Source organism: Panthera tigris, chromosome C1, assembly GCF_018350195.1.
Source record: "Panthera tigris isolate Pti1 chromosome C1, P.tigris_Pti1_mat1.1, whole genome shotgun sequence".
Taxonomy (NCBI): domain Eukaryota; kingdom Metazoa; phylum Chordata; class Mammalia; order Carnivora; family Felidae; genus Panthera; species Panthera tigris.
In genome coordinates, this window is record NC_056667.1 from 57,641,026 (window position 1) to 57,664,934 (window position 23,909).

General features: G+C 33.1%; 1 protein-coding gene across 3 annotated transcripts in view; it reads right to left on the reverse strand.

Annotated features, from left to right (window-relative positions):
- The window catches only part of LRRC40 (leucine rich repeat containing 40), a 55,022-nt gene that overhangs the window by 15,279 nt on the left and 15,834 nt on the right, over positions 1-23,909 (reverse strand). For all 3 annotated transcript variants that reach the window (XR_006221584.1, XM_007089809.3, XM_042997551.1), the window contains exons 5-12: positions 21,902-22,025; positions 18,368-18,510; positions 16,958-17,130; positions 14,911-14,998; positions 14,749-14,794; positions 8,135-8,243; positions 5,372-5,479; positions 1,368-1,478 (exon numbers count right to left, since the gene is read on the reverse strand). Coding sequence is in view for 2 of the 3 variants with exons in the window: in XM_007089809.3 (XP_007089871.2) it covers positions 1,368-1,478; positions 5,372-5,479; positions 8,135-8,243; positions 14,749-14,794; positions 14,911-14,998; positions 16,958-17,130; positions 18,368-18,510; positions 21,902-22,025 (902 nt within the window). In the remaining variant the exon portion in view is untranslated. The remainder of the gene's footprint in view (positions 1-1,367; positions 1,479-5,371; positions 5,480-8,134; positions 8,244-14,748; positions 14,795-14,910; positions 14,999-16,957; positions 17,131-18,367; positions 18,511-21,901; positions 22,026-23,909) is intronic.

The window sequence follows — 23,909 nt, forward strand, 5'->3', positions numbered from 1 at the left end:
GGTAGAAGGATTCTAGAAACTATATAATTACTAATAATAGAAAATATTTGTGAGAAAATTATATCCAACTAGATGGCTACCTATTAGCTGAATTTTTTCTAAATTTCTTTGCATTCCAAAGTCAAGCCTAATATGTTAAGTCATACTTTCTACACCTATGTTCTTTTTTTCTTTTCTCCATACCTTTCTCCAGTTATAAAGACAGTTATTATTAAGTTGTACTGAATAACTCACTGGTGATTTCTATCCTTTTCCTAGAGTCATAAATACCTACCGATATCAGATATAAAAGTGTATATTAGTCACTTAATTAGAAACCTAAAGGTATAGTTATAGACAATGGCATACACACACACACACACACACACAAGAATGAGACAAAAGTATAGATAGCAAGAATGAGTACATGAATTCATTCTCTCTGAATTCATTAATTCTCCATTAATACTAAACTAAAATATGGTTTTACACTACTTTGCCAGTGTAACTACCAACTCAAAACAAGCAATTCTACATTTAATACGAGCAGAGTATTAGTAGATTTGCTTTAATTCCATAAGAAAAAATAAAAAATGTCTCTATAGAAAGAATAGAGAATAAATTCTCAAACAGATATAACTTAGCTTGTTATTTGCCTATTATTTGAGCAGAATAAGAGGAGCTATGCCTTAAATAAACTAAAAGCACACCCAGTAACAGTATAGGAGTAGGAAGCCTAGAAAATAAGAGATATAGCTTACAAATAAAGACTTAAAGCCCAAACAAATAAATGACTATCTACCCCTGAGCCATTTATTATTACCCTCAAAGAACTGTGACAATTCTGATGCTGTCTCTTCAATTTAGGACACATTTAAATTAAACTTCTTATTACCACTGCAGGGCTTTAAATAGTTTCTTTCCTTTTGTTGCCACTCAGGCTGTTCTTTTTCTTTATTTCTGGCCTTGCACATTTAACATAATATTTGAAACCACAAAGGTTCTTTTTAAGAGAAGCCATCCTAGCTGCTGTGCCAGCAGAGGATTTTGACAGTTTTAATTTACTTTCAGGAAAGGAATAGTGTGAAACAAACACTTTCCATGTGTTATTTGTAACTTTGCTTACGTAGGAATTTAAAGAATGTGTTCATATTTTCTAATTTTTCAAATAATTATTTCTTATTTAACTTATAAACTGCCTACAAATGATAGATGTTTGATTAAATTATTTCCTAAATGCTTAATTTTAGACTTGTCCTAAAATGTTATTAATTACCTAAAGACCAATTTCCACGATTGGTTAGGAAATATGAGAGAAAGGGCAAATGTTAGGCAAAACTCAAAGACACATTATAATGAAAAAGTGAAGCAATAGTATCAATAAATACCTGAGATCTAAAAAAGTCAATTTTTGAAGCATGCATAAATCCAAGGATATGGAGGAAAGCCTATTAAAACTGAGATTGACATCAGAAACCATTTCCTTCAGTTCCACAATCCTGAAACAAAGAACATTTTAAAATTTTAGCCCTTGAATTTACTGCCAGAACTTCAAAACTATAAGCAGACCATAGGGGGGGAAACTCTGATATAATTTTTGCTAATTAAGATTTTTCTAGGGGCGCCTGAGTGGCTCAGTTGGTTATTGTCTGACTTTGGCTCAGGTCATGATGTTACGGCTCATGAGTTCAGGCCCTGCATTGGGCTCTGTGCTGATAGCTCAGAGCCTGGAGACTGCTTCAGATTCTGTGTCTCCCTTTCTCTCTGCCCTCTCCCACTCATGCTGTCTCACTCTCTCAAAAATAAATACATTAAAAATTGAAAAAATAGGGGCGCCTGGGTGGCTCAGTTGGTTGAGCGTCCGACTTCAGCTCAGGTCATGATCTCACAGCTCATGAGTTCGAGCCCCGCGTCGGGCTCTGTGCTGACCGCTCAGAGCCTGGAGCCTGCTTCTGCTTCTGTGTCTCCCTCTCTCTCTGCCCCTAACCCACTCACATTCTGTCTCTGTCTCTCTCAATAATAAATAAACATTAAAAAAAAATTTAAAAATAAAATTAAAAAAATAAAATAAAAAGATTTTCCGTAACTTTTACTCTTCTCACAAAATTTCAGTTTAGATGTGTATTCTGTATTATAGTAGTTTTCTTTTTAGACTTCATAATACAATATTCTCAGTATCTGAGTACTTCACAATCTTTTCTATGATATGTCAACATTTTCAAGTATAGATGATATGTCAACATTTTCAAGTATAGTATTTTGTCCAAATTATCATTAATCATGAATGGAAGAAAACATTAAGTTAATTCCTAGGTTTGGTGTCACAGCTAAGCAATTTAAGTCAAAGACTTAAATGTTTCTAAGCAAGCCTAATCAACATTAGTCATTTTAAAGCATGCTACTAACTACAAGAACAAAAAATGTTATGGGGCGCCTGGGTGGCTCAGTCAGTTAAGCGTCCGACTTCGGCTCAGGTCATGATCTCACAGTCCGTTAGTTCGAGCCCCACGTCGGGCTCTGTGCTGACCGCTCAGAGCCTGGAGCCTGTTTCAGATTCTGTGTCTCCCTCTCTCTGACCCTCCCCCGTTCATGCTCTGTCTCTCTCTGTCTCAAAAATAAATAAACGTTAAAAAAAAAATTAAAAGAAAAAAAAAAAGAACAAAAAATGTTATATACAATTTGCTTAGAAATGTAAGTTAAGCTATAACTATAAATCATTTTTTTCTATCGTATTAGCAAACTGAAGAAAGAAAGAGTTATCAGCTGCTAAAGAAAGATGAGTTTGGATAAGTAACTGATAAGAAAATTTTGGAAAGTTTTTGGATATTTGAATTGAGAGTCATACCCCTTTTAGGAATTCTCCTGGAAACCTGGCCTAAAGAAACAGAATGTTTTGCTTTACTTATTGCCATAATTAACCTATGGTATATAGATGAATTAGATTTTATTTTTATTATTATTTTTTTTAGAGAGCAATACAGAGTGCGAACAGGGTAAAAGGGCAGAGAGAGAGAAAGAGAGAGAGAGAGAGACAGAGAGACAGAGAGACAGAGAGACAGAGAGAGAGAATCCCAAGCAGGCTCCACATTCACCATGGAGCTTGACACAGGGCTCAATCCCACAATCCTGGGATCATGACCCAAGCTGAAATCAAAGTCTGACGCTCAACTGACTGAGCCACCCAAGTGTCCACAGATAAATTAGATTTTAAAAGTATTGTTTACAACATAGGGAAACACTTATGACATATAAACCAGCTGGGATACAAATGGTATATATAAATCTAAATGGGAAATAGCTTGAAATAAAACATGCCATGAATAGAATAAATCAGAATAAATCAATAAATAGAAATGATCTGTCCCTTCATTTAGTTCAAATGTTTATGAATAAGTATTATTTTCACCATCAGGAAATAAAATAGTGAAAACTGTGACTTGTAAAATAAAAATTTAAGAAAGAGGGAAAATGACTCAGAAACTCTAGATCAAGGTATGTCTTTACTATCTTTCTTCTTTGGCCCTCTAAATTGCTAAAAAAAAGTATGAGGAACTAACAGAGGTAACAGAAAACCATACTGTTGTGCATACGAACAACCAGATTGTCAGGTAAAACGAAAAAGTAAGTTATAAGGTGATATCTTTTAACTCCTTCCATCTTCATTCCCAGTTTTGATCCAGGATCTCCAAGGCAAACTTATCCTGAGAGCAAATCTAAGTGCTTAGTTATTCTGTCAAATACACTCTGAGCCCTTTAAACAAGAGATTAACTAGTTCTCCTTTTGCAACAGAATCTCAAAGTTCTGTTTTAAGATCAGTCTTTTAAGATCTGTGTTCTCTGGGGTGCCTCATGGCTCAGTTGGTTAAGCATCCAACTTTTGGTTTCAGCTCAGGTCATGAGCTCATGGTTTGTGAGTTCAAGCCTCGTGTCAGGCTCTGTGCTGACAATGCAGAACCTCCTTGGGATTCTCTCTCTCCCTCTCTCTCTGCCCCTCCCCTGCTTGTGATATCTCTCTCTCTCTCTCTCAAAAATAAACTTAAAAAAAAAAATCTGCATTCTTCAAACTATGGTCTGTAAAATAGAAAGCAAGTTATACTTTGTCTGACTTTAAAAATTTTGAACATCTAAAAATTTTTTTGGCAGTCAGATGAAAGCCATTTTATTTTCCCACTCTTTTTTTTTTTTTTTCCCTAATACTTAAGTGCTTACTAAGTGGTAGGCACTGGTTAAATGCTTTGTGGGGATTATGTCATTTAATTCTTATAAAACAGGGACTTTATGTCTTCACAGGTAGGAAAACTAAGAGCAGCTAGTTAACCTGTTCAAAGCCACACAGCTCACAGATCTGGGATACAGATATATGCAATGACTCCGCTGTCCAAGTTCTTTATCATTTCACCATTCTGTCTCCCATATTGTTGTTTTCATTGCAAGGTTACTTGTCAACTTTCTTTGGGTATACAGATTACTGTAAGCTAACAATCATTTTAAAAGTTCAATATCATGAGGGTGCCTGGGTGGCTCAGTCAGTTGAGAGTCCGACTCTTGGTTTCATTATCTCACACAATGAGTTTGAGCACTGCATCAGGCTCTGCTTTGATAGCAAGGAGCCCGCTTAGGATTCTGTGTCTTCCTTCCTCCCTGTTCCTCCCTGCTCACACTTTCTCTCTCTCTCTCTCTCTCTCTCTCTCTCAAAAATAAATAAACATTAAAAAACATATATATATAAAAATTAAAAGTTCAACATTATAGTAAACTAATTTTCTCTCATAACTTAAAGATTTTGCTATAATTAATATCAACAAAGATACACTGAATAATACAAAATACAATGCACATGCACTAATATTCGGAAGTCAAGAATTCTTTTTTGGGAGGAAAATATTAATAGGATTCAATCTGTTTTGCTTTTACTATCAATAGAAAAATTCAGTGGCTTGGTAATTCATTAACATGAAGCTCAAAATGAAAATTCCTATTAAGCCACACGGACCTGGCTTTGGACTGTCTCTTAAAAATGTTCTCTAATATTTCATTACATGGAAAAAGTAACTTATACTTTTAATAATTCTAATGACTACTTATAGGTATATTATATTATAGATATAATAATTCTAATACCTATTTATATTATATCTAATACTTATCAGTAATTCTAATACCTAAAATTCTAATACCTATACCTGTACACCTCTCAGGACAAATGTTAATATGTCTCAGAGAATACTTAGGTGAATTTTGCTAAATCCTTCAAGTAACATTAATGAAGAAAACTATACATATACTTTCAAGTTAAAAAACTGTGAAAAATAATAATTCTTGGCACTGAGGTGCAAAAACCACTGAGAATGAGTCACAACTTAATAGAAATGACATGATGAGCAATTCTCACCTTTTAGGAATTTCACATAGCTGATTCTTACTGAAGTTAACAGAAGTGACAATGTTGCTTTTTACTGCGTCAAATACTTCATCAGGAATCAAAGTTGTTTGTTTATCACTAAATGGAAAATGGTTTAAAATGTATCATTCTTAACAGTCCAGGAAGATATGATCATTACTTTTCACTTTTAAAGGACTTTAAAGATTTTATAAGATTTTTCAAGGCAGTTGGCTATGAAGAACATTTTGAAGTTCTGTAAAGAATGCCACAAAAACCTGCCAACTCACAAAATGTTCACCATTAAGAATTCAGACAACATGTTGTATCATAATACATTGTATCATACCTTCTGACCATTCACATACTCCATGTGAATAAAAACAGATATATCTTCAGAGTCTAAGATGCTTAGAAGCCATATAGTAAATGGACAGTAATCAGTAAATGGATTCCTCTACCTCAGAATAGAACTAAAGCTATAATTTTAAAACTGTTGTCATCCCTTTTCTAAAAATCTCTAACAGGGACTATTTGCCAATTTATATGGTATACAGTTAACTTCAAGGTAACAATAATTTTTTAAAAGTTCAACATTATACTAAACTGTTTTCTCATAACCTCAACCAATTTCTCCCTCCGTTAGCATGTGACAAAGTAGACAGGATAGTGGCCTTCGACTAAACTATCCCTGGTCTTACCATTAAGGGAGCTTTGTAATTTACTTTCTCTTAGCCTCAGTTCTGTGAAATTGAATCTAAAGAGTTATTCATTGTTATGTGTGCCAGAAGTTTTGCAAATGTATAATGTATACTGTAAATAAATTTCCTTTTCAATTAAGTATACATTTAATCTTAAATGAAATATAGTAGTACTCTGACATTTGCAGATTTACTAATTTGTTGTTATAATTAGCCATTTACATTCTTCTTTTACAATTTTCAATGCCTAATATGCCATCCGCTTAAAATAATTGTTGATGGAATGCTAAATTAATGACTATATGGACAAGAAAACAATTATTACATATAATGTGTAATATGGAGGAACTTATTAGAAAGGCGTTGTAATATAGATAGATAAAAAGACAGCCAAAATTTCAGTTTTTACGCCTTCGACTTCTGCTTTCGGGCCCTATTTTCTATTGTGCAGATGTAGCATTTTTATCTTTTCCATCAGAAATGCTCAAGTCACAGGGAACTGGTTTAATCAAATGCTAAAGATTCACACTCAAAAAATTTAGTTCAAGGCATTTATGCCTTGAGATTGGGACTTCATTTATATTTTAAATGGAATACTCCTTTCCAATTAAAGTCTCTGAGGAAAATAAATTACAATAAATTTAGAATCAGAACAATCTAAGATGTATGGTCTTCAGTGCTATCTTTATAACACTCTTGTGATATCTGTGACTTTAAAAAGTGGGAATGGTTATCTAAAATAAAATTGTCTCAGTATTACTTTATAGACTGTTTGCAGGATTAAAAGCAACAGCATCTGTAAAATATCTAGTACAGTGCCCAGCATAGAATACGGACTCAATAAATGGTACCCATTTATTGGATTGAAGGAATGGTGGAGGGAATAAAGGCAGAGAAAAAAGAAATTCGAAGGAGGAATCGAGTCTGTCTTATCATCATTTGGTGTATTATGACACCTAGCATAGGATTTGATACCTATTAGGTTCGAAAATATCTACTGAATAAATGGATATATTATGTGTAATATAAGACATGCTAAGTCTCCATGCTATGCTATGAGAGAAGAAGGATACAAATTTAAGTATGGAAGAGTACTATCTTGTGTTATAGTGTCAAAAAAGGAAGTTGGCTTAGAGCAGTGATTTCTACATACACAGGAGAGTGTCAGACTAGAGGTAAAAACGTTAATGAAACAACAGATCTGAAATAGAAATTGTATCCTGACTGCTAAGAAGATGGTTTCTACTGATACAGTAAGGCAAAGAGGCTAGACACTGATGCTGGCTGTTAGGTAACTAAATAAATAAATCTAGTCACCTGACTTGAATCTGAGTCTGTATTCTTTTGTATTACCATTATAATACACAGACACAAGCCAATCAGTGTAGGAGCTTTGACAGTATTGATTACTTTTATCATTGTTGCCTAGATAGTATTGAAAAAAGACTTGCCAACCCCTCCCAACCTGTACATAGGTATCTTCTTTCCCAGTTGAATAAACTTCCATAATATAAAAAAGGTTAGGCTTTTGTCTCAATTTATATAACAGTATTACAATTGTTTCAGGTTTAATATAAGTATACTAGAGCATAATATTAGGCTCCAGTATATTAGATTTATATGCTCTATAATATTAGATTTATTAATGGGTACAATCTCTCAAGCTTTGCCTGCTTGAAGTCTTCATTAACTAAATGATACTTACTTACTAACACAGACCCCTGCAATATAAAATTCTCTCTTGATGCTGGTTACTGAGTCAAAATTTATTACCAACCAGTACTGTCACTCTTTTATTTTTGATAATAATAAAATATTCTTTATTATAATAATTTCAATATTAATAACCATCTATATACCTCTTAAGTGTAATAAACACAAAGCACCTAAGGAATGGGCATTTAAGTTCACTGTACTTTTAATATGCTTTTATCTCATCACTGATTTTACAATTGCTATTACTTTAAGTACTAACGCACTCTGATGAATTCTCCCTTACCAACTGTCCTTTTATCTGAAGGATTATTTCTCAAAGTTTCCTATGTGTTATGCAGTATTTAAGAAAATTACATACCTATAGTCTAGTATTTTTAATGTGACGATAGTGTGTACATTGACTCTGGATTCACTTGGTAGTGTCATGGCAGTCTCAGTAACAGGATCGCTTTGGCTAGGTTCATCATCTGGCAAGAAACAAATTATAAAAAATCAATATTCATAGTACAAAGTCATTTTTAAATTTTCGAAAATATGTAAAAATGGTATGCGTGATTTCTAATTTATTATTGGTGAGAATGTCTTTAGTCATATACTGTATTTCCAATGACTCAAATCTGGGTCTAGAACTTAATATTCAATTAATAGAAAGTAGATAACATTACTACTATAAGGCTTTAAAATATTTTAATAAATCTTACCATAAGGAAATTTAGGAGTAGGAAAGAACCTTCAAAGAATAACAACAATCTCTCAGAACAAACAATGACACTAAACTTCCTTCTTAAGAAAAATACTATGGTCTATTAGAAGAAATTTGTTAACAAAGGAAAAGTATTATTTCCCACAAATGTCTACCAAATATGCATATGCCTATCTTCTCAGTTTAGGACACAAGGAAACTGATTATTCTCAATCACTTACAACCTGGCAATTTACATAATCAAGTAAGCTTTTGGTACGTTATTTATGTTGAGTTTTTCTTAGCAAATGCAAGATTTTATTTTCAATAGATGTTTTCTAACATATATGCATACTCACACATTCACACACAATCAACCTCCTCACTAGTCTCCAGACACTGTTTAACACTGCCATCATATGGTAGAAAGAGCAAAACAAACACAAATCATACATTTTAAAAAGAAATGGCTTTACGATTTTTTGACAAGAGACCACAGCAATCTAGACAAGAGCAAAAAAGACAATTTTCAACAACATGAAAAAAAATAGTCTTAGCATTCATATGTTAAGACAAGAAGGCATACTAAAAGAATACAAAAAAAAATTAGTAGTATCCCTGGGAAATTAATGAACATTTGTTTAATACTATAAAGTACATTTCTCTTGCATAGAGCTCATCAGTTATTCACTAATCAACAATCATTAAACTAGTATTTCTTATGCAAATATATGGATATTTTATTTATAGAAGTAGCACAAAATAAAAGACAGTATCAAATAGAAATAGAAGACATCAAGATAAATATTAGCATTAAGTAAATGCTTTGGTATTTAGAAGTACCCTGGCAATTTGGTTATGTCACTTTAAAGAGTATGTAATATATATATTGCCAAATTATACCAGCAGATAGAAAACATCAAACCAGCAACAAAACCCAGCATTATTTTTTACATATACATGTACACTAGCATGATTGCATACTAAGAGTATTCCCAACACTTTCCAATGAGCTATTTTTATTTATTTTTATTTATTTTTTTAACGTTTATTTTTGAGACAGAGAGAGACAGAGCATGAATGGGGGACGGTCAGAGAGAGAGGGAGACACGGAATCTGAAATAGGCTCCAGGCTCTGAGCTGTCAGCACAGAGCCCAATGCGGGGCTCGAACTCACGGACCGCGAGATCATGACCTGAGCTGAAGTCGGACGCTTAACCAACTGAGCCACCCAGGAGCCCCTGGGCTATTTTTAATAATCAGCACTAAGGAGAATGTAAAGAGGGAAACTATTATCCTTTGGGAAGGGACTATGAAAGAAATGGATTTTCTTCTCATATATTTTTGTATGTTGGTTGAATTTTTATCATCAGCATTTACTGACCTTTTAACTAAAAAACCTAAGATGGCAATATTCCCTTAATTGATCTACAGAGTCAATGTAATCCCTATCAGAATCCCAGCTGATTTCTTTGTAGAAATCAAAAAAATGATTCTAAAATTCATGCGGGATTGCAAGAAACCCACAATAGCTAAAACAAGCCTGAGAAAAAAAGAATAAAGAATTTATACTTCCTGATTTCAAAACTTCCTACAAATCAATGGTAATCAAGATATTGTGGTACTGGCACAGTAATAGACATACAGATCCATGCAATAAAACTGACAGTCCAGAATGAACCCTGTATTTATGGTCAACTGATTTTCAACAAAAATGACAAAACCATTCAATAAGGAAAAAATAGTATTTTCAACAAATGGTGCAAGGAAACTAAATAACCACATGGAGAAGAAATAAATTGGAATCTTATCTCATATCATATATAAAAATTAACTCGAATCAAATACTTCAGTATAAAAAATGAGTCAAATACTTCAATATAAAATCAAAACCTTAAAAAAAACACAAAGGAAATAGTTTTCACAAAAAAGATTTTTGCAAAGGATTTTCAGATGTGAAACCAAAAGCATAAGCAAAAAAGAAACAAAAACAGATAAATTAACTTTATCAAAATAAAAAAACAAAAATAAAAATTTGTTTCAAAGGACAGTACCAAAAAATGAAAAACCAAACCCACAGAGGACTAGATATATGCAAATCATATATCTGACAAGAGATACAAAAGAACTACTACAACTCAATAATAAAAAGATAAAAAATTAAAAATTGGGGGCACCTGGATGGCTCAGTTGGATAAACATCTGACTCTTCCATGATCTCACAGTTTGTGAGATCAAGCCCTGCATTGGGCTCTGTGCTGACACTGTGGAGCTTACTTGGGATTCCCTCCCTTCCTCCCTCCCTCTCTCTCTCTCTCCTTCAAAATAAATCAACTTTAAAAAAAAAATTAAAAATTGGGCAAAGGATCTGAACAGACATTTCTCCAAAGATGTACAAACGGCCAATAAGTACATGAAAAGATATTCAACATCATTAGTCATCAGGGAAATGCACATCAAATCTAGAGTGAGATACCACTTCACAACCACCAGTGCATCTAGAATCAGAAAGTCAGAAAACAACAAGTGTTGGTGAGGATGTGAAAGAATCAGAACCCTCATGCAATGCTGATAAGAATGGAAACTGGTGCAGCTGCTTTGTAAAATAGTCTGGCAGTTCCTGAAATGACTAAACATAAAATTACCATTGATCTAGCAATTCCACTCCTAGATATATACACAAGAGAAATGAAAACACATGCTCACACTGAAACTTGTAAATAATTGTGTATAACAGCATTATCCATAATAGCCAAAGGGTATGGAAATTCTTTTTGAGGTAATGAAAATGTTCTAAAATTGACAACTCTGTGCCCACAAATTTAGTAACCTAGATGAAAAAAGACCAATTTCTTGAAAGACACAATCTGCCAAAACCCACACAAAAGAAACATACAACCTGAATGGGCCTGTATCTATAAAAGAAATTCAACCAATATTTAATAACCTTCCAAAACAGAAAGCAACAGGTCCAAATGGGTTCACTGGTGAATTCTACCTAACATTTAAGGAAGAAATTATATCAATTTTTCAATCTCTTTCACAAGCTAGAAACAGAGGGAATACTTCCTAACTTATTCTACAAGGCCAACAGTTATCCTAAAACCAAAACCAGAAAAGATATGACAAGAAACTAGAAAGCATTATCTTTCATGAATATACATGTAAAATTCCTCAACAAAATAATATCAAATTGAATTTTAAAGAGTATTTAAAAAATTATACACTGTGACCAAGTGGGATTTGACCCAGGTATACAAGTCTAGTTCAACACTCAAAAATCAATCAATGCACTGCTTCATATCAAAAGGCTAAAAAAGAAAAATTACACAGTCATATCAATAAATGCACAAAAAAAAAATCTGACAAATGCCAACACCCATTTATGATAAAAACTCTCAGTAAACTAGGAATAGAGGAGAACCTTCTCAACTTAAGAATATCTACAAAAAACCTACAACTCACATCATAACTTGGTGAGAAACTTGAAGCTTTCCCCCTAAGATTAGGTACAAGGTAAGAAAGCCCCCACTCACCACTCCTTTTGAACATTATACTGGAAGTCCTTGGCAATGCAATAGGTAAGTAAATGAAATAAAAAGAATATAAACTGGGAAGGAGGGCATAAAATATTCTTTGTCCACAGATGACATGATCTAGGTAGAAAATCCAAAAGATGTGACAAGAAAAACCCCCTGAAACTGGTAAGTGATTATAATAAGGTTGCAGGATACAAGGTTAACATACAAAAGTAAATTGCTTTCTTTTATATCAATAATGAACAAGTAAAATCTGAAATTAATAACACAATACCAATTACAATTACATTAGCATCAAATGAAACGAAATGGTTACATATAAATCCAACAAAATATGTATATGAATTCTATGAGGAAAACTACAAAACTATGATGAATGTAATCAAAGAACTAAGAGAGATATTCCACGTTCATGGATAAAAGGACTCAATATTGGCAAGATGTTTATATAGAGCTGCAAAAGACTCAAAAGAGCCAGCACAGTATTGATGGAGAAGAACAAAGTTGGAGGACTGACATTATCCAATTGGAAGACTTACAATAAAGCTACAGTAATCAAGACAGTGTGAAATTGACAAAAGAACAAAGAGATCAATAGAACAGAACAGAGAGCCTATAAATAGATCTCCATTAACACACTCAATTCATCTTTGACAGAGCAGCAAAAGCTATAAAAACAACGGAGCAAAGAGGGCCTCTTCCACAGTGGTGCTGAAACATCAGAAGATCCATGTGCAAAAAAGAGTAGATTTATTCATAATTGCCAAAATCTGGAAGCAACCAACATATCCTTTAGTAGGGTAAATAAATAAACTGTACTACATCCAGACAATGGAAATATTAATCAGTGCTTAAAAAAAAGAACTGTCATGCCATGAAAAGGCATGGTGGATGCATAAATCCATGCTACAAAGTGAAAGAAGCAAATCTGAAAGATTCTAATTACATGACATTCTGAAAAAGGCAAAATTATGGAAACAGGGAAAAGATCAGAGATGGGTGATAAGGGGATGACAGGATAAACAGGCAGATCACAGAAGATTTTTAGGGCAGTAAAAATAACTTTGTATATTACAATGGTAGATATATAACGGTTGTCCAAATCCGTAGAATACACTACACCAAGAGTGAACTCTAAGGTAACTATGGACTTGGGAAGATTACGTGTCAATGTAGGTTCATCCTTAGTAAAAAAAAAAAAAAAAAAAAAAAAAAAAAAAAAAAAAAAACCCACAAATGTATCATTTAGGTAAGGGATGTTGATAATGGGGGAAGCTATGCATATGTGTGGGCAGAGGATATAGGGGAATATCTGTACCTTCCTCTCAATTTTGCTGTAAACCTAAAACTACCCTAAAAAATTTAGTTTTTAAAAAATGTTTGGATTATTCTGATATGACACCTAACTGATTATTTCAGAATAATTACATTTTTCTGGGAGAGAAAGCATACCTAGAAATTGGCAGGAAATGAAAGTCTTACAAAATTATGTTAATTTATTGGAAGGTCAAGGTGGAAAATGGAAATTGCTGAAGCATTCAATTACCTTATTCATTTTTTTTAATATTTTATTTATTTATTTTGAGAAAGAGAGTGCTCAAGTGCAAGCAGGAAAAGAACAAAGAGAGAGAGAGAAAGACAGAGACAGAGAGAGAGAAAATCCCAAGCAGGTTCCACGCTGTTAGCAAAGAGTGGGGCTCGATCCCAGAAACCATGAGATCATGACCTGAGACGAAATCAAGAGTTGGTCTCTCAACCAACTGAGCCACTCAGGTGCCCCTGTTATGCATTTAACATATGGGCAATACGGTGCTAGGCTAGGCTGTGCATAACCAACAGAGTTGTGAGCTAAATTAACAGTTGCTGTATCTAGCCACTAAGTTGTAGAGTGTTTGTTATGCAGCAATACACTGGTACCACTGATTTTTTCTAAATGCTCTAGTGTATCCTACAATGACATATATAAAATAAAAATTGGGATATAGCACAATTTTAGTATAGCATTAAAAATTAAATGTATAGTGGGGCACCTGGGTGGCTCAGTCTATTATGCGTCTAACACTTGGTCTCGGGTCAGGTCATGATCTCGTGGTTTGTGAGTTTGAGCCCCGCATCGGGCTTAGTAATCTAATAGTTTACTGAGATTTCACATATGCGTATCAGTGCGGAGCCCACTTGAGATTCTCTGTCTCCCTCTTTTCTGGCTTCTCCTGCTAGTACTTTCTCTCTCTCTCAAAATAAATAAATAAACATAAAAATTTAAAAACAAAATCAAATGTATACTATCACTTTCTCTTTGGGTGCATATTCATACTAAATTAACATATCCTGAAAAATGTGTTTTATCTTTATATCTGTTGGAACTTAGCAAAACTATGCATGAAGCAGATATTCAAATACTATTAATATACCACCAGTCAATAGAATTCATTTACCATAAAAGCCAAGTTTTGCTTTTTTTTGCAAGTTAAAGCACTAGAGTACTTATTGAATCTTTGTTATATTTTCCAGTTGGTACAATGTAGCACAAATCAAATAAATTAAGGATAAAACATTATTATTGTGAATTTAAGGATGTTTTTATAATTTCAGCATATGTATGGCCTATTTGATTTCAGAATTAGAACCACACCTGCCATGGACCATTTCCTCTAATTATTTATACCCCAAATACATGTAAATTTATGTATTGTTAGCACTTCACTACCTTTCACATTTTCCTTCAAAATACAGGAAAATATAGAAAAGTACCTTTAATCTTGCTTCGCAGATATTTTAAGACTTCTTGGGTTCCTTTCTGAAAACATGGAGAGAAGATACATATTCACCAAGACATACTTTGCAGTTTCATAGATCAACATGCATGTTTGAATTTCAAATTTAAAAACATAGCTGAGTTCCAAATATGCTTACATTTATAATTTCTCTTCGAATTGTTCTCAAAGGATTTCCTTCTAGTGCCAGAAATTTCAAATGAAGTTTTCCCAATGAACAAGGTAGACTACAAAAAAGATTAAACATAATTCAACCAAATATTTGGCTATAAAACTAATAACATTTGACAAACTATATCATATAACCATGTCAAAAACAGCCCAAGTAACATAGGCCTAAAATAAATCCCTTTGAGATAAATGTTTAACATGTAAAAGAAAAAATAGATTTATTTTGAAATTGTCATATTGTGATTGCTAAAAAAATGTGAACTTTAAAAACATTTGCTAAATAAAAACCATAAAAAGCAAATCTGAAAGAATCAGTGATTCAGGATAGCCATACTCATTAATATTAAATGTTTCGATTTTGCCCTTCAAGTAAGCAAAGAAAATTCTTCCCTAATGATCTAATAGTTTACTGAGATTTCCCATATGCAAAATCCCATGTATTCAACCCATAATCACCAATTTTTTTATGTTTATTTTTTTAAATTTTTTTTAATGTTTTATTTATTTTTGAGAGCAAGAGAGACAGAGCATGAGTGGGGAGGGGCAGAGAGAGAGGGAGAACTGGCTCCAGGCTCTGAGCTGTCAGCACAGAGCTCAACACAGGGCTCAAACTCACAGACTGTGAGATCATGACCTGAATTGAAGTCAGATGTTTAACTGACTGAGCCACCCAGACACCTCATGTTTATTATTTTTTTAATGTTTATTCATTTTTTGAGAGAGGGAGAGAGAGAGAGGGAATGAGCGGGGGTGGGACAGAGAGAGTCAGAGACACAGAATCCGAAACAGGCACTGGCTCTGATCTGTCAGCACAGAGCTTGAGCATAGGGCTCGAACCCACGAGCTGCAAGATCATAACCTGAGCTGAAGTCAGACGCTTAACCAACTGAGTCACCGAGGTGCCCCAAGTTTATTTTTGAGAGACAGAGCACAAGCCAGGGAGGAGCATAGAGAGCAAGAAACACAGAATCTGAAAGCTGCAGGTTCTGAGCTCCGAGCTGTAAACCCAGAGCCCGACGCAGGGCTCAAGCTCAAGAACCATGAGATCACAACCTGCGCTGAAGTTGGACACTCAACCAACTGAGCCACCCAGGCACCCCACCAATTTATTTTTTAATGAGAATATAATCAAATTGGTTCTGCTCTTAATCTTTCAGTAGCTTCCCATCTCTTAACGAATGAAAACTGACTCTTCACAAGCATTTTACAGACCACATGGCCTTAACTTACAAGTCCTAAATTCCCACAGTCTCCCTTAATGTACCTTATTTACCAGGTAAACTTGATTCCTTGCTGTTCTCTAAATATATCCCTACAATTTCCTGAACTTTCAAAGCTTTCTTTGTACAGTTTCATCCTACCAAGACAATCATTCTAATCACCTTACATGTGTACTTAAAAATCGCAGTCATCCTTTAAAGATCACATGGTGGGACTAAAGTGAGGCATGACCCTGAAAGTAGGTATGATCTTAAATTTTATGCTCTTAAACACTTAACTTGCTTCACACTAGTCTAAGTCCTAATGATCATCTAAAAACATTTCTTCTTCTACATAGTCTGCCCTGATTCCTCTCAATAAATGGCTGGTTCCTGTATCTCTTTTAAGCCCCCAAAGCACTTTATATCTCTCCCATGTCTTTACATTCATTTGATAAATTCAAGAAATATTTATCAGGCACCTTCTATATACCAAGGCACTGATCTAGGAGTTAGAGAGCAGTGAACAAAACAGATAAATATCCTGACTTCTTAGTTTACGTTCTAGTGGATTAGAGTAACTTGTAAAATAGATCTGATTCTATTAGTATTTTAAGCTTGCTGTCAAGGACCAAATCTAACTATTCTTTGTAGGTCTGTACATGATACTTGTTTACTAAATATTTACTGAATTCAATTTAGAAAAAAAAAGATCTCCACATGTTTTTCTCAAATATTATTAACTTATTAATATTAACTTCTGAATTATAAGCAAATGCAGGCATGATTTCTTATTCATTTGATCTTTAAACTTACCTACTGATATCATTGTTGCTTAGGTCAAGCCTTTCCAAAGACTGTAGTAGTGTAATTTCATCTGGAACAGATTTTAACTTATTATCCCGCAGGTCTAGCACAAGGATAGAATTCAGATGCTTAAGATGTTCTGGCCCTAACATTTCAATCTGGTTTTCACCTACATGTAATTCCTACAAAACCAAAGATCAATCACATGTATTTCTGTATTCAATTTTTATTAGGTAATAAAAATAATATTGAAATCTAATCACTGAAAAACACATGGAAAAACATGTTTCTAATTACTAAGGTGCTTAAATTTTCAATTACAAGTAAGCTATCTTAGAGCTAAAAATGGCAAAAACAGAACACTTTCAAGGATTTTCTGGAAATTTAAAAATAATTACAGATTTAATCTGGCATAAGCTCCAAATCTGTAAAACCAAACCACAGAAATTATTTAGTAGTTAACATTTATAGAATAAAAATACAAATCTAAGAACTATACTAATAAAAAAAGTAAAGTTTTAATACAAATCAGAATAAGCTTAAAAAGTTATTTATATCACAGTTTGTTATTCAACATTTTCATTAGTGATTATTATATATACTGATTTCCCATTAACAGAATCTATAAATATTAGATGTATAATTAATCTTTAAACAATAACATTTTCAGTTCCTTTTATCACTGCCACCATTCTGTTTAAAAGAAACCCTTTTGGAGCACCTAGTGTCTCAGTGGGTTAAGCTTCCGACTTTGGCTGGCTGGAGTCATGAGGTCACAGTCATGGGTTTAAGCCCCATGTTGAACCTTTCCCCACAGTCAGTGCAGAGCCTGCTGTGGATTCTGTCTCCCCCTCTCTCTCTGCCCTCTTCCACTCACACTTTCTATCTCAACGTATAACTTTAAAAACTAAAAAACAAATAAATAAAACTCTTTTAACTCTAATACATAACAGTATACATGAAGAAAAACAAAACATGACAAATTTAAAAGACAATGTTAACACTATATACTTAAAACCACAAGAAAGTAATTAATTTCAAAGAGACCCAATTATGATCAGGTAAACATGAGAGTGGTAACTTACAGAATTAGATACATATTCCTCCCTAGTATTCCAGGTCTCCTACAGTATGGCTCCAACTTATGATGTCAGTCTCAACACCTACTTCTCCAGTTGTATACTACTCCCCACATGAAAGAGACAAATTCCTATTTTTAAGTTGACTATTTCTTTAAAAAAAAATCTATTACTAGCAATACCATGAATGTATTTAGTCATATTAAAATTCTGAAAAATATAGGAAAAACATAGCACCTATAACTAATACATATTCCCAAAGTAAATCAGATTAAAATTTTCATTTTCATAATTAACTTTCAGAAAATACATAGTTATTTAGTAATCAAGTAAATATTACCTTTAATAACCTACAAGAAGGAAATTCTGGTAGAAAACGTAATTTATTCCTCCGCAAATAGAGCAATTCTAGTGACTCCATGTTAGCCAATTCAGGAGGTACAGTTTCTAAGAAATTTGAATTACAATCCAAATGCTTTAATCCTGCAATACATAGTAAGTGAAAAACAAAAATATCTTAATAAAGAAAAATATTGGTCTATAATTATATATACATTCAAAGAATGTGTACATCATCATGAGGATCATCATGAGGACTTATAAACTCATGCAATACTGATATAATAATCAAGAATCCTAGAATTAAATAAACATAAAGTAAGATTTTTTTACACTTAATTATAATTAAAGAGAACTGATATTAAAAATAATGTTTAATAAAAGTCCAAGTCATCATATTACTTGGCAATCAAAAAGAATGAAATCTTGCCATTTGCAACTACATGGATGGAACTGGAGGGTATTATGCTAAGCAAAATTAGTCACAGAAAGACAAATATCATATGACTTCACTCATATGAGGACTTTAAGATATAAAACAGATGGACATAGGGAAGGGAAGCAAAAACTATATAAAAACAGGAAGGGGGAAAAACATAAGAGACAAATATGGAGAACAAACAGAGGGCTGCTGGAGGGGTTGTGGGAGGGGGGAAAGGGCTAAACGGGTAAGAGGCATTAGGGAATCTACTTCTGAAATCATTGTTGCACCACATGCTAACGAACTTGGATGTAAATTTAAAAAAAAAAACAACAAAAAAACCCAGCCACATCTTAAACTCACCAAGTTGTGCACATTAAATATGTATAGCTTTTTGTGTCAATCATTCATCAATAAAGTGGTTTAAAAAAATAATAATAATAGTCCAAGTAATCTTTGTAATGGTAAAAACCAAAGTACTCCAAGTACTCTGTTAAGATATTCTAAAACATATAAACTACACACTATGAGATATTATTTCCCTCAGTAATTATACATCCTTAAAAAAAAAGCTTAAGGTAGTTAAAGACATATAAAGACGCATGCATACTAGCTGTATGAATGGATATTAAACAACTGTGGCTAGTAGTAGCTCAGACATATGTATTTAAATTAGGCAAGTTGACTTGCTGTCAAAAAGCCTCGGATTTCTATGTATGCCTTCCTATTCTTCCATCCATCCATACTACTTTTCTCTCCCTGTGTTCTTTCCTTTCTTTTTCTATTTTTGTTTAAATTACATGTTTTTTCTAACATCTTAGCTAACACTATGGACAAGAATGCATACTATATAGCTCTAGAAGGATGTTCTTACTTGCAGCATCTCTCTCTTACCTCCTGGATCTTTCTTTCTTAAAAGGCAAATCAAAAACAAAATGGATAAAAGTAAAGGTCTTCTTTCCATTAAGAATTCAATAAGCAGTACTCCCCCAATCCATATCACAGATTCTTCAACTTGCAATGGCCACCACACCACATATTTTCCACAATTCAGTCTCAACTGTCTAGTTTGAATAGGTGATATACATTTTTTGCTATATTTTGAGCCTACCAATTTTAACATAATGCAAGACTGAGTTGATACATTGCCTGAAACTGCCTCTTTAAGTATTTAAAGAAGTTGTTTTTCAAAAGAAATGTACTACTTTCAAGAAATAATGTAGTAATTTATGTATTATTTGGCTACAGCATTTTTAAAAATGTCACAATGTGATCCACCCCAAATCCAGTAAATTCTATGAAGAAAAGTTGGTTTTAAAAGCTACAGACCTATTATAGGGACCCCTGGTGGCTCAGTGGGTTAAGCATCCAACTCCTGATTTTGGCTCAGGTTATGATCTCACAGGGTCATGGAATCTAGACCAGCGTCAGGCTCCATGCTGAACGTGGACCCTGCTTGGGATTCTTTCTCTACCTCCCTCTCTCTGTCCTGCCCCCACTCTCACACACACATGCTCTCTCTCTCTCTCTCAAAATAAATAAATAAACATTTAAAAAAATAATAAAAGTTAGAGACTAGTTTTCACAATTGTTTGCATTTAAGAGCACTGACTGAGAATACAAGCAGTGTGCAGTGGAAAGAGCAATGGGGATGGAGTAAGAGGATTCAAGCTCTTATAGGATCCTTGGCTTTACAATTTATAAGATAATTTCTAAGTCTAGGTTTATGAATCTTTAAAATGTAAAAAATACACATCCCCCTAAAGTACAGAACCTTTGTAATGGCAAAACAACATATGTAAAAGTATTCGTTACAAAGAATCACACGAATGTTGGCATATTGTTCTTAGGATCCAGTCATTAATAGTGAAATAATAACCAAATGTACTACTGGTGATAGTTTAAAAGTATCACTGTCATGGTTAAAGGAAGAAAGTATCTAATCATGAATTATGCTGCATATTGGAAAATTTGCCATAAATTCAAAGTATTTTTCTATTGATTTCTCTATCTTTTCCCATCTCTCAAGATAGGTCCATCTAATTTATGGGAAAAAAAAAATCCATGCTTCTTACATACTAACTAGAGATAACATATTTTATGTTTAGCTCTACTTTTTAATATGTTTACTGAAAAATGGCAAAGACAAGCAAAGTCTTAATTACTCGTAACCCAAGCAAAGGCTCCCCTAGAATATCAACTTGATTTATGGCAGATTTAACTTATGCATTCCTATTACAAATGACTATTAATCTAAACTAAAACAGCACAATTTTACAAATTTATCTCAAAATGATCTGTAATCAACTGCACAAAATCACTTCCATAACTTCCACAAAAGGGAGGTTTAAAGAAATGAAGAGGGCTTACATATGATTAGCAGAAAAGACTATATAAGGTAAACAGTGTAAGGCTGACACACATAGTGTGCTCATTAACCAAGATATAATAATAGTTTGCCTTTAAACAACAACAAAAATTACCATGATTTTGGCCTCTAAATCAAGAATTCTAAGATGATTAAGTATAATTATTTAAAAGGTACTGAAATCTGCCTTCTATTTTTTTATCACTTAATATTATGAGTTCTAGAATACATTAAATATAATGGTTCAATGGTAAACTTCAATAGAACCACTATTTTAACCTTTTTTAAAAGAAAATGGTTGACCATTTGGACAAAACTAGACCATCCCTGACATCATTATTTCTGGGCCATGAGGAACTACAGCTATAATGTAACCACATAAGCAGAATCACCTATGAGAGGGGAATAACCTCTTAGTGAATGTTGAATGAATGAATGAATGAATGAGGAGATAGCATAGCTCAAAACCCTAATCAATATCTTAGATATATAATTTTACCATAGTTCATAATCATATTTTATTTTCCTCTTTTTGATATGCCAAAATATGTTTTTAGTAGTAGCTGTTTAGGAAGTTAAGCTAGACAATAATGCTCTGAAGAAAATCTGACTACTTGCTATTGTTTGCTTTGCCAGTATAAAATCTATTATTTTATTTCTCTGTAACTAACTATATTAAAATTTATTTTTCTAAATATAAGTTGCACCAACTTCAAATTTATGTATTTTTTAAAATAGAGATTTACTTTTCATTCCACTTATTTCTGCTGGCAAACTCTTCAGTTGATTACTGGAAAGATTGAGTCGCACCAGACTGGACAGAGAACAAAAACTAGCAGGAACAGTTGTAAGACGATTATTGGAAAGATCCTTTAGAAAGAGAAAGAAAGAAAGAATGAATGAATAAATAAACAAACAAACAAATGATCCCTAAAAGGGATTTCATAAGTTTGAGGAGATTGCAACCTAAAACAAGGCTATTTCAGAGGTGGTATGTTTTGTAACCCCCATTCACAATTTCACAAGTTGTCATTCATGACCTCAGTATTCTACAGGACCACTATGTGCCTAATAATGTAGCAGGAAGAAATCAGAATGAATTCTGACTTCAGAAATATTTTACATAAAGGTTTCTGTTACTACTAAGTCATATCATGCATCATGTTTTTAATTTAAAAACCCATTTGTTCATCCAGTATTTATTGACTACCTATGATACATTAGGCAAACCATATAGGTAAATTGTAATATGAAATGAAAAATTTATTTGCAAGAAAGAAAAATCCTTCAAAGAAAAAAAATAAAGCTGAGAAAATGGACATTTTAATTTTTAAGGGAAAAATAGTCCCTCCATTCTTCCGCTGATCTCAGCAAATCTGCTTTAATAGAGTCCAGAAGTTTGCTCTCTATTTTTCCTTCATTCAAGCTTGCCTAATTAATGTCTATACCTGTTTCTTTAAATCATTGTTTCTATTTTTTCATTAAAGCATAAACAGTTATGAGAGAACATTTTTTTTGAAACTGCACTTAAAAGACAATCAGATAATACTTAATGACAGTTGAATTAGGTGTAAGTACTTCACTAGCTAACAGCAAACTGCTAGATAGGGACAAATGCAACAACAGATGAGAAAAAAATGACTTAAGGTAACTTGTTCTCTGAAGAATTTCATTTAGTCTAACATTAAACAGTTGCATTTGTAACCCTAAATCAATTAAGATGATAGAAAAAGGTAAAAATGTTAGATCAGTTATTTTTTATAAAACACACTGTTACTATCATAAATAACACAGCATATCATAAACTACAACAGGAAACAACAATCTACAATTCTAATACTCTATATACTAAGAGATTACTAATAAATAAATATTTTGTTAATATCAAAAGTTACTGACAATAAATGCAATGTGGTATTCTGGATTGGATTCTGGAACAAAAAAAAAGGACATTAGTGGAAAAAACTGGGAAAATCTTAAAATCTATAGTATAGTCAGTAATATTGTACCAATGTTAATTTCTTAGTTTTCAAATGTGCCATGAGTATGTAAATTGTCAACATTAAGGAAAGCTGGGTGAAGAATATATAAGAACTCTCTGTACTATCTTTACATTTTTGTAAATCTAAAATTATTTCAAAATAAAAAGCTTAAATAAAAAGGGTTTTGATACAGAAGAGATATTAATTCACAAATTCTTAAGACATTTTAAATAACCCAAATCAACAAAATTTACTAAGAAATTAAACATTATTGCAGTTAATAATTGTATTAGATATAAAGCATTGTATCTAGTTTAATGCATCTACTTTATATATCATTAAATACATTGTATATAAATAAATCCATATTTATGCTGTCATTCCTTCAGTAAATATTTATTTAGTACCATTGCTAAGCAGTTTTTATATACCTTTAAGAAATACTACTAGCTTGGGACGCCTGGGTGGCTGAGTCTGTTAAGTTTCTGACTTCAGCTCAGGTCATGATCTCACAGTTTGTGAGTTCGTGAGTTTGAGTCCTGTGTCAGACTCTGTGCTGAGAGAGAGAGGAAGAAAATCTTAAGAAGGCTCCATACTCAGCGGGGAGTCTGATGCAGGGCTCAATCCCACAACCTTGGGATCACGACCTGAACCAAAATCAAGAGTCAGGTGCTCAACCGACTGAGCCACCCAAGCTCCCCTAATATGCTTATATTTCTAACGTTGTAATATATTAGTGCTCACATTTATGATATGATAAATGAGTCCTTAA